Source organism: Pseudophryne corroboree, chromosome 2, assembly GCF_028390025.1.
Source record: "Pseudophryne corroboree isolate aPseCor3 chromosome 2, aPseCor3.hap2, whole genome shotgun sequence".
Taxonomy (NCBI): Eukaryota; Metazoa; Chordata; class Amphibia; order Anura; family Myobatrachidae; genus Pseudophryne; species Pseudophryne corroboree.
This window is the reverse complement of record NC_086445.1, coordinates 79,797,486-79,809,520: the sequence shown is the minus strand read 5'-3', so window position 1 is coordinate 79,809,520 and position 12,035 is coordinate 79,797,486. Positions and strand designations below refer to the sequence as shown.

Below are 12,035 nucleotides of genomic sequence, written 5' to 3'. Positions count from 1 at the left end.
CGTCCTTTGACAGAAAGCAGAAGAAAATGAATTTATAATTAATCTTATAAATAAGCTGCTGTCAGTATAGTGAGGAAACAGTTGTTATTATAGATAAATATGTATAGACAGTTTGGGAGCTGCTGGTACAGATCTCATTAGGCTGCACTTCATGGAAATGGTCAGCTACCCTCCTGAATCCCCGTACTCGGCGCAGAGCATGCTGGGAGTTGTAGTTCCCTCTGCTGTTCCCAGCATGCTCACATTTTCCCGGGATTCTGCAGGCTGAGTGAGTGAGGTGGGTATTGCAGCAAGTTACATTGTGTCACTGTGTGATTGCCATGCAGTATTCCTCCCTGTATCAATCTGCCATGTAGGCTGCCTGTTACTCCTCCAGACCTCTGTAGCACATTTGTAATAATGTGCAGTATTATGGGCCTACATATATAATCGATTAAGGAGACAAGTAAACCTGGGTAGACTGTAAGCCCACATGGCTGGGAACTTATTACTTGTGTGCACATCTATCTATCTGCTTGCCTGTCTGTCTATCTATATTTCCCTGTATTGCATTGTAATTGATATAATAAAGTGACCCTTTGCACACTCTGTTTGTCGCTCAGCTGCCACCTTTCAGCCTCAGGCGGCCGGTAACCAAGCTAAAACCTTATTTATTATTCTCCTAATTGTAATATCACTGTGACAATTGAAAGGTTTGTCTCTCATTGAGATATATTGGGTGTAAATGAGTCAGTAGAGTACTGGGTGTTATTATGAATGGGAGAAAGCCCTTACTGCATGGTAGGGTTACCTGCTCATCCCTTTCATTCTGAACACATTAATTACACAGGTTCTGTGGCTGGCTGGCTGACTTCAAGACTCCATTTCCCCTGGTTTTAATCAGCCACAGGACCTGTGTAATGAATATATGTCCAGAATTAAAGGGATGAGGTGGTAACCCTACTGCATGGAAAGCCCCTTATTTCTTCTGCCCAGCAGATGGCGACTGTCGCTGGCCGCAGCTGAGTGGTTTCCAAACTTTTTTAAATCACAGCACCCTAGAATATCAGAATTTTTTTCACTGCACCCCTAGGCCAAAAATTTCTTATTGAGAAATTTAGAAAGAAATATTACATTAAGTAGATCGTGTTTATATGTCATCCTTAGGGTCAGTTGTGTGGTGAGGGACAAGATTTGCTTCTGTTTGTCCACATATTTTCTCTAACGTCCTAAGTGGATGCTGGGGACTCCGTAAGGACCATGGGGATTAGCGGCTCCGCAGGAGACTGGGCACAACTATAAAGAAAGCTTTTAGACTACTGGTGTGCACTGGCTCCTCCCACTAAGACCCTCCTCCAGACCTCAGTTAGATTCTTGTGCCCGGCCGAGCTGGATGCACACTAGGGGCTCTCCTGAGCACCTAGAAAGAAAGTATATTTAGGTTTTTTATTTTCAGTGAGATCTGCTGGCAACAGACTCACTGCAGCGAGGGACTAAGGGGAGAAGAAGCGAACCTACCTAACAGGTGGTAGTTTGGGCTTCTTAGGCTACTGGACACCATTAGCTCCAGAGGGATCGACCGCAGGACCCGACCTTGGTGTTCGTTCCCCGAGCCGCGCCGCCGTCCCCCTTACAGAGCCAGAAGCACGAAGAAGGTCCGGAAAATCGGCGGCAGAAGACTTCAGTCTTCACCAAGGTAGCGCACAGCACTGCAGCTGTGCGTCATTGCTCCTCATGTACACCTCATACTTCGGTCACTGATGGGTGCAGGGCGCTGGGGGGGGGCGCCCTGAGGGCAATAAATAACACCTTGGCTGGCAAAATATACATCATATATAGTCCCAGAGGCTATATAGATGTAAAATCACCCCTGCCAGTATCACAGAAAAAGCGGGAGAAAGTCAGCCGAAAAGGGGGCGGGGCTTCTCCCTCAGCACACTGGCGCCATTTTTCCCTCACAGTTCCGCTGGAAGGAAGCTCCCTGGCTCTCCCCTGCAGTCTGAGAATACTACAGAAGGGTAAAAAAGAGAGGGGGGGGGGCACTAAATTTAGGCGCAGTATAGATATATATATATATATATATATATGTAATATATATAAAAAAAGCAGCTATAGGGAAATCACTCATTGATAGTGGGATCCCAGTGTTATATAGCGCTCTGATGTGTGCTGGCATACTCTCTCTCTGTCTCCCCAAAGGGCCTTGTGGGGTCCTGTCCTCTGTAAGAGCATTCCCTGTGTGTTTGCGGTGTGTCGGTACGGCTGTGTCGACATGTTTGATGAGGAGGCTTATGTGGAGGCGGAGCAGATGCCTGTAAATGTGATGTCACCCCCTGCGGGGTCGACACCTGAGTGGATGGTGCTGTGGAAGGAATTACGTGATAGTGTCGACTCCTTACATAAAAGGTTTGACGACATACCTAATGTGGGACAGCCGGCTTCTCAGCCTGTGCCTGCCCAGGCGTCTCAAAAACCATCAGGGGCTCTAAAACGCCCGCTACCTCAGATGGTTGACACAGATGTCGACACGGATACTGACTCCAGTGTCGACGACGAAGAGACTAATGTAACTTCCAGTAGGGCCACACGTTACATGATTGAGGCAATGAAAAATGTGTTGCACATTTCTGATGTTAACCCCTAAACCACAAAAAAGGGTATAATGTTTGGAGAGAAAAAACTACCAGTAGCTTTTCCTCCATCTGAAGAGTTAAACGAAGTGTGTGAAGAAGCGTGGGCTTCCCCTGATAAAAAGATGGTAATTTCTAAGAGGTTACTAATGGCGTACCCTTTCCCGCCAGAGGATAGGTCACGCTGGGAAACATCCCCTAGGGTGGATAAAGCGCTCACACGCTTGTCGAAAAAGGTGGCACTACCGTCTCCGGATACGGCCGCCCTGAAGGAATCTGCTGATAGAAAGCAGGAGGCTATCCTGAAATCTATATATACACACACAGGTGTGATACTGAGACCGGCTATAGCTTCAGCCTGGATGTGCAGCGCTGCTGCTGCGTGGTCAGATTCCCTGTCAGAAAATATAAATATCCCGTACTTGGACGATCTCCTGATAAAGGCGAGGTCCAGAGAGCAGTTGTTGGTAGGGGTAGCACTATCTCGGGAAGTGCTACAACAGCACGGCTGGATTCTAAACATTCCAAAGTCACAGCTGGTCCCTACGACACGCCTGCTGTTCCTAGGGATGGTTCTGGACACAGAACAGAGAAAAGTGTTTCTCCCGGAGGAGAAGGCCAAGGAGCTGTCATCTCTAGTCAGAGGCCTCCTAAAACCAAAACAGGTGTCGGTGCATCACTGCACGCGGATCCTGGGAAAAATGGTAGCTTCCTACGAAGCGATTCCATTCGGCAGGTTTCATGCAAGAACCTTTCAGTGGGACCTGTTGGACAAGTGGTGCGGATCGTATCTTCAGATGCATCGTCTGATAACCCTGTCTCCAAGGACAAGGGTGTCTCTGCCGTGGTGGCTGCAGAGTGCTCATCTTCAAGAGGGCCGCAGATTCGGCATACAGGACTGGGTCCTGGTGACCACGGATGCCAGCCTTCGAGGCTGGGGAACAGTCACACAGGGAAGAAACTTCCAAGGACTATGGTCAAGTCAGGAGACTTCCCTGCACATAAATATTCTGGAACTAAGGGCCATTTACTATGCCCTAAGTTAGGCAAAACCCCTGCTTCAAAACCAGCCGGTACTGATCCAGTCAGACAACATCACGGCAGTCGCCCATGTGAATCGACAGGGCGGCACGAGAAGCAGGACGGCGATGGCAGAAGCCACAAGGATTCTCCGATGGGCGGAAAATCACGTGTTAGCACTGTCAGCAGTGTTCATTCCGGGAGTGGACAACTGGGAAGCAGACTTCCTCAGCAGGCACGACCTCCACCCGGGAGAGTGGGGACTTCATCCAGAAGTCTTTCAAATGATTGTAAACCGTTGGGAAAAACCACAGGTGGACATGATGGCGTCCCGCCTAAACAAAAAGCTAGAAAAATATTGCGCCAGGTCAAGAGACCCGCAGGCGATAGCTGTGGACGCTCTGGTAACACCGTGGGTGTACCGATCGGTTTATGTGTTCCCTCCTCTTCCTCTCATACCAAAGGTACTGAGGATAATAAGGAGAAGAGGAGTAAGAACTATACTCATTGTTCCGGATTGGCCAAGAAGAGCGTGGTATCCGGAACTTCAAGAAATGATGTCAGAGGACCCATGGCCTCTACTGCTCAGACAGGACCTGCTGCAGCAGGGGCCCTGTCTGTTCCAAGACTTACCGCGGCTGCGTTTGACGGCATGGCGGTTGAACACCGGATCCTGAAGGAGAAGGGCATTCTGGAGGAAGTCATTCCTACGCTGATAAAAGCTAGGAAAGAAGTAACTGCGAACCATTATCACCGCATATGGCGAAAATATGTTGCGTGGTGTGAGGCCAGGAAGGCCCCAACGGAAGAATTTCAGCTGGGCCGGTTCCTGCACTTCCTACAGTCAGGGGTGACTATGGGCCTTAAATTGGGTTCCATTAAGGTCCAGATTTCGGCTCTATCGATCTTCTTCCAGAGAGAATTGGCTTCACTACCTGAAGTTCAGACTTTTGTTAAGGGAGTGCTGCATATTCAGCCCCCTTTTGTGCCTCCAGTGGCACCTTGGGATCTCAACGTGGTGTTGGATTTCCTAAAGTCACATTGGTTTGAGCCACTGAAAACCGTGGATTTAAAATATCTCACGTGGAAAGTGGTCATGTTGTTGGCCTTGGCTTCGGCCAGGCGTGTTTCAGAATTGGCGGCTTTGTCATGTAAAAGCCCTTATCTGATTTTCCATATGGATAGGGCAGAATTGAGGACTCGTCCCCAGTTTCTCCCCAAAGTGGTGTCAGCTTTTCATCTGAACCAACCTATCGTGGTGCCTGCGGCTACGAATAACTTGGAGGCTTCCAAGTTGTTGGATGTAGTCAGGGCCCTAAAAATTTATGTTTCCAGGACAGCTGGAGTCAGGAAGACTGACTCGCTTTTTATCCTGTATGCGCCCAACAAGTTGGGTGCACCTGCTTCTAAGCAGACTATTGCTCGCTGGATCTGTAGTACGATTCAGCTTGCACATTCTGCGGCTGGACTGCCGCATCCTAAATCCGTAAAAGCCCATTCCACAAGGAAAGTGGGCTCTTCTTGGGCGGCTGCCCGAGGGGTCTCGGCTCTTCAACTTTGCCGAGCTGCTACTTGGTCAGGGGCAAACACGTTTGCTAAATTCTACAAATTTGATACCCTGGCTGAGGAGGACCTTGAGTTCTCTCATTCGGTGCTGCAGAGTCATCTGCACTCTCCCGCCCGTTTTGGAGCTTTGGTATAATCCCCATGGTCCTTACGGAGTCCCCAGCATCCACTTAGGACGTTAGAGAAAATAAGAATTTACTCACCGGTAATTCTATTTCTCATAGTCCGTAGTGGATGCTGGGCGCCCATCCCAAGTGCGGATTGTCTGCAATACTTGTATATAGTTATTGCTTAACTAAAGGGTTATTGTTGAGCTATCTGTTGAGAGGCTCAGTTGTTATCATGCTGTTAACTGGGTATTGTATCACGAGTTATACGGTGTGATTGGTGTGGCTGGTATGAGTCTTACCCGGGATTCAAAATCCTTCCTAATTGTGTCAGCTCTTCCGGGCACAGTATCCTAACTGAGGTCTGGAGGAGGGTCTTAGTGGGAGGAGCCAGTGCACACCAGTAGTCTAAAAGCTTTCTTTATAGTTGTGCCCAGTCTCCTGCGGAGCCGCTAATCCCCATGGTCCTTATGGAGTCCCCAGCATCCACTACGGACTATGAGAAATAGAATTACCGGTGAGTAAATTCTTATTTTATGACTGCCAGCCACCAGCACTGGTTTTGCCTATTATATTGACCATGAATAATTTGAATTGGTCCTGGACCACCAACCCAGGGCATCCCTGTAAGTGTCTCGAGGCTCCCCAGGGAGCCACGGCACACAGTTTGGGAACCTCTGCTAGTTACCACATGTTTAACATGGCCAGTGGTGTTACTTATATGTACCCAGCCTGTCCCCCAACACTAGCGCCACCTCAAATTGATGCTGGTGCATGTGACCGATCACCTTCGTCAGCCCGCAGCTCCGTTCTGTCGCGTGCTGTAATGGGAGGCGTCGGAGTGGCAGCTCCCATTGCACATGCATGTGGGAGATGGGATAGACCGTAACGGATTATTGTATAGATATATATTTCTATTTTTTTTATACACTTTTTCTCGATTTTTTTTTTTTTTTTTTTTAAATCAGTTACTGGAAGCTCAAGACTGGACTTTTAAAATAGTGTGCATGTCTGATACCACAATTTCAGGTCGTGCATGAGTAGAAGGGACTGTGACCAGCTGGTGAAGTGCCCTCACTGCTTACTGCGTTGGCTGTTTTATTTTTATATTATTATTAATTTAAATTACCCTGAAAAATATTTAATTGTGGCAATAGACATTTCTCCTATTCATAGAGAGGTCCCCTAGTGACCCACCTAGCTGTATGGTTGATTCTATTTCGGAGTGGGAGAAGGGACCTTCTGACGTATCTAGGGGAGGAGACACGTCACAAGGGGGAGGAGCTACGGGCGAACAGGGTACCCGAAAAGTACGCTCGCCACACTTCGGGCTCAGTGGCTCGCTTTGCTCCGCTTCGCTCTCCACCTGATTACTAAAGGTAATAGTTGGTGGCGTGGATAGTAGAGGAACTATCCCGCTGGCCTAGCTCCTCCCCCTTGTGTCGTAACTCCTCTCCCTTACGGAAAAGGTCCCTTAGCCCACTTGATTCTAGCATCTACCCTAGCTGTATGGACACAAATCCCGTTGACTAGCTTATCATGTAAAGGGCCAGAGGATTTATAGTGACGTACAACTAAAAGATACATATACGCTGTAATATATATTGAAAATGTATTAGGGGGGAAATAGGAGTATTTGAGATTGTGTCAAAAATATGCATTTATTTTTTAGTGTATATGCTGAACTTGTTTTTCATTAAGTAATCTGTGATGTATTTTTCATGTTATGGCCGGGAGTGCTGATGGGAAAGGGAGTTCGGTACCCAGCGACCAGGTCTCTCATGGGGATTGGGCCTGACTGTTTCATGCCTTGAAAATCTGCAAGAAACGAGATGTCATTTCATTTCCCCCTCTCTATGGGGGTAATTCAGAACTGTTTGCTAGCAAGCGATTTTTGCACTGCTGCGATCAGATAGTCGCCGCCTACAGGGGAGTGTATTTTAGCTGTGCAAGTGTGCGAACGCATGCGTAGCTGAGCTGTACAAACAGATCTTGTGCAGTCTCTGCGCAGCCCAGGACTAACTCAGCCATTGCGATCACATCAGCCTGTCCGGCCCCGGAACTGACGTCAGGATCCCTCCCTGCAAACACATGGACACGCCTGCGTTTTTCCAAACACTCTCAGAAAGCGGTCAGTTGCCACCCACAAATGCCTTCTCCCTGTCAATCTCCTTGCGAACGCCTGTACAAATGGATCCTTCGCACAAACCCATCGCTGAGCGGTGATCCAGTTTGTACCCGTGCGACGCGCCTTCTTATTGCGGTGCATACGCAGCATGCGCAGTTTAGACCTGTTCGCCCGCTGTACGAAAACGCAGCCTAGTGATCCGGTCTGAATTCCCTCCTATATTGGAGGTGGTAAATGAGGCACAGTGTACAAGTACAGATTTGTGGTTCTGTCCCACCATAAACACTGCTTTGCATAGCATGTGCCAGTGACAGAGAATGGTTATTGACAGATAAAGGACAACTGCGACATTTCCACGCTTAATATGCTGATTCCCAGAAGTCCAGAGTTGGAGTGTTTGCTATACTCAAAATATTTAATGCAGAAATCAGGATTTATTAATTGCCTCTATAGGATTTCTCAATTCTAATAAATAATGGTTCTAAAAAACAACCAAGCAAGGTCACATTTCAACAGTCGGCTAAGCTATACCTGTTACCTGCATACAGAAGGGGGCGCTGTAGTCTAGAAAATGCATCCTGTAAATTCACAAAGCATTAGTGACATCAATGAGGTACTGTGCCTCGCACCTCATTGATGTTACTATAGGCCCTACACACTGGCCGATTTTTTGAAAGATATGAACGATCTCGTTCATAAATGAACGAGAACTCGTTCATATCTTTCAGTGTGGAGGCTCCAGCGATGAACGATGCGCGGTCCCGCGCTCGTTCATCGCTGGTCCCCCGTCGGCTGTGCATGCAGGCCAATATGGACGATCTCGTCCATATTTGCCTGCAGTTCTATGGAGCCGCGTGACGGGGGGAGTGAAGAAACTTCACTCCCCCCGTCACTGCCCCCCCGCCGCCGGGTCGCTCGTCGGCCGTATCCGCCGTGGGGCAGCTCGGCGGCGGGTCGGCCAGTGTGTAGGGCCCCTTAAGTGAATGCATATGCTGTGTACTCATGAACATACTGGCTAAACAGACAATACTGCTGTTGGTGGTAAGTACAATTTGGGAACTAAAGCATGCTTTGAATCTCTTTGAGATTTGTAATTATATGATAATGTAATATACGAGAATAGAGGTAATCATGATGTATACAGCTATAAACAATTGCAACTCCATAGATAGCATGGAGCGCTAATTTATAGTCATCTCAGGACTGCAAACATTCATAATCACATACATGGTTACATTATATATTGTAGATGAGAAAACCAAGCAATTATACTGTACCGTACTCTTGCTATATCTACTCTTTAATCAATTTGTGGGGCATTGTTCTTTCTTGTGCTCGCCTCACAACTTTATCTTCCGTTCTTGCTATTTTGTTTTCATCTTTTTTAAAGAAGATGACGTTTTCTCTAGATTGCTTCGTTTCCAGTTCTTTGTTCTAGTTTCTAACTGCAATTATGCGTTTCTACATTGTGTCATTTATGTTTAAAATTAAAATAACAGGCATACTCACTATTTTTTTGTTTTTTTTGTTTTTAGACTTCAAATAACTGACTTTGCATCTGCGCTGTGTTCTGCACAACCTAAACATGAGCTCGTCTGGAAATGCTCTGTAAGTAACCAGAGTTGTTATCAGCATTCTAGCTGCAGTGCATGGTTGCAACCAGCAGTAACATTTCTAGTAGTCAATAAAGAAGTAAATTGAACAAATGATTGTTCACAGCAGCACAGATTATTTCAGGAGATGAGCGTCATTATCTTGGAACGGCAGTGTCTTGTGTATTTGTTTGAGTAAGTGTGGGCAGGGCTGCATGTGACAGCATTCCCCAAGCTGAGAGTCCAATCTTGGAAGTAGCAGGGTCTTCCGGCAGCACAGAGCAATGAGTTCGGGCATACTGTATGTGGCAGAAAAATCGTGGTATTAATAAAAATAATGTTCCAATGTGTTTTGCTTTATTTTACTATAAGTATTTCTCTATCGTCCTAGTGGATGCTGGGGTTCCTGAAAGGACCATGGGGAATAGCGGCTCCGCAGGAGACAGGGCACAAAAAGTAAAGCTTTAGGATCAGGTGGTGTGCACTGGCTCCTCCCCCTATGACCCTCCTCCAAGCCAGTTAGATTTTGTGCCCGGCCGAGAAGGGTGCAATTCTAGGTGGCTCTCATAAAGAGCTGCTTAGAGAGTTTAGCTTAGGTTTTTTATTTTACAGTGATTCCTGCTGGCAACAGGATCACTGCAACGAGGGACAGAGGGGAGAAGAAGTGAACTCACCTGCGTGCAGGATGGATTGGCTTCTTGGCTACTGGACATGAAGCTCCAGAGGGACGATCACAGGTACAGCCTGGATGGTCACCGGAGCCACGCCGCCGGCCCCCTCACAGATGCTGAAGCAAGAAGAGGTCCAGAATCGGCGGCTGAAGACTCCTGCAGTCTTCTTAAGGTAGCGCACAGCACTGCAGCTGTGCGCCATTTTCCTCTCAGCACACTTCACACGGCAGTCACTGAGGGTGCAGGGCGCTGGGGGGGGGCGCCCTGGGAGGCAAATGAAAACCTTTAAAAAGGCTAAAAATACCTCACATATAGCCCCAGAGGCTATATGGAGATATTTACCCCTGCCTAAATGTACTAAATAGCGGGAGACGAGCCCGCCGGAAAAGGGGCGGGGCCTATCTCCTCAGCACACGGCGCCATTTTCTGTCACAGCTCCGCTGGTCAGGAAGGCTCCCAGGTCTCTCCCCTGCACTGCACTACAGAAACAGGGTATAACAGAGAGGGGGGGCAAAATAAATGGCTATATATATATTAATATAAAAGCAGCTATAAGGGAGCACTTAATCATAAGGCTATCCCTGTCATATATAGCGCTTTTTGGTGTGTGCTGGCAGACTCTCCCTCTGTCTCCCCAAAGGGCTAGTGGGTCCTGTCTTCGTATAGAGCATTCCCTGTGTGTCTGCTGTGTGTCGGTACGTGTGTGTCGACATGTATGAGGACGATATTGGCGTGGAGGCGGAGCAATTGCCTGTAATGGTGATGTCACTCTCTAGGGAGTCGACACCGGAATGGATGGCTTATTTAGGAAATTACGTGATAATGTCAACACGCTGCAAAGTCGGTTGACGACATGAGACGGCCGACAAACAATTAGTACGGTCCAGACGTCTCAAAAACACCGTCAAGGGTTTTTTAAAACGCCCGTTTACTTTAGTCGGTCGACACAGACACAGACAGGGACACTGAATCCAGTGTCGACGGTGAATAAACAAACGTATTCCTTATTAGGGCCACACGTTAAAGGCAATGAAGGAGGTGTTACGTATTTCTGATACTACAAGTACCACAAAAGAGGGTATTATGTGGGATGTGAAAAAACTACCATAGTTTTTCCTGAATCAGATAAATTAAATAAAGTGTGTGATGATGCGTGGGTTCCCCCCGATAGAAAATTATGGGCGGTATACCCTTTCCCGCCAGAAGTTAGGGCGCGTTGGGAAACACCCCTTAAGGTGGATAAGGCGCTCACACGCTTATCAAAACAAGTGGCGGTACCGTCTATAGATAGGGCCGTCCTCAAGGACCAGCTGACAAGGCTGGAAAATATAATAAAAAGTATATACACACATACTGGTGTTATACTGCGGCCAGCGATCGCCTCAGCCTGGATGTGCAGAGCTAGGGTGGCTTGGTCGGATTCCCTGACTAAAAATATTGATACCCTTGACAGGGACAGTATTTTATTGACTATAGAGCATTTCTATATATGCGAGATGCACAGAGGGATATTTGCACTCTGGCATCATGAATAAACGCGATGTCCATAACTGCCAGAAGATGTTATGGACACGACAGTGGTCAGGTGATGCAGATTCCAAACGGCACAGTATGGCCGTATAAAGGAAGAGGACTTGTTTGGGGTCGGTCCATCGGACCTGGTGGTCACGGCAACTGCTGGAAAATCCACCGTTTTTTACCCTAAGTCACATCTCTGCAGAAAAAGACACCGTCTTTTCAGCCTCAGTCCTCTCGTCCCTATAAGATCATATCTGCCCAGGGATAGAGGAAAGGGAAGAAGACTGCAGCAGGCAGCCCATTCCCAGGAACAGAAGCGTTCCACCGCGTCTGACAAGTTCTCAGCATGGCGCTGAGACCGTACAGGACCCCTGGATCCTACAAGTAGTATCCCGGGGGTACAGATGGGAATGTCGAGACGTTTCCCCTTCGCAGGCTCCTGAAGTCTGCTTTACCAAGTCTCCCTCCGACAAGGAGGTAGTATGGGAAAAAATTCACAAGCTGTATTCCCAGCAGGTGATAATTAAATTACCCCTCCTACTACAGAAAAGGGGTATTATTCCACACTATATTGTGGTACTGAAGCCAGAAGGCTAGGTGAGACTTATTCTAAAAATTTTTTTTTGAACACTTACAAAGGTTCAAATTAAGATGAAGTCACTCAGAGCAGTGATAACGAACCAGGAAGAAGGGGACTATATAGTGTCCCGGGACATCAGGGATGCTTACCTCTATGTCCCAAATTTGCCCTTCTCACTAAGGGTACCTCAGGTTCGTGGTGCAGAACTGTCACTATCAGTTTCAGACGCTGCCGTTTGGATTGT

General features: G+C 47.5%; 1 protein-coding gene across 2 annotated transcripts in view; it reads left to right on the top strand.

Annotated features, from left to right (window-relative positions):
* The first annotated feature begins 11 nt into the window (after positions 1-11).
* MRE11 (MRE11 homolog, double strand break repair nuclease) overlaps positions 12-12,035 on the top strand; it is a 605,744-nt gene continuing 593,720 nt past the window's right edge. The window contains exons 1-2 of one of the 2 annotated variants that reach the window (XM_063951452.1): positions 12-277; positions 8,966-9,038. In XM_063951452.1, the coding sequence (XP_063807522.1) occupies positions 9,016-9,038 (23 nt within the window). In that variant the 5' untranslated portion in view covers positions 12-277; positions 8,966-9,015. The remainder of the gene's footprint in view (positions 278-8,965; positions 9,039-12,035) is intronic. The other variant, XM_063951453.1, reaches the window with a different exon arrangement.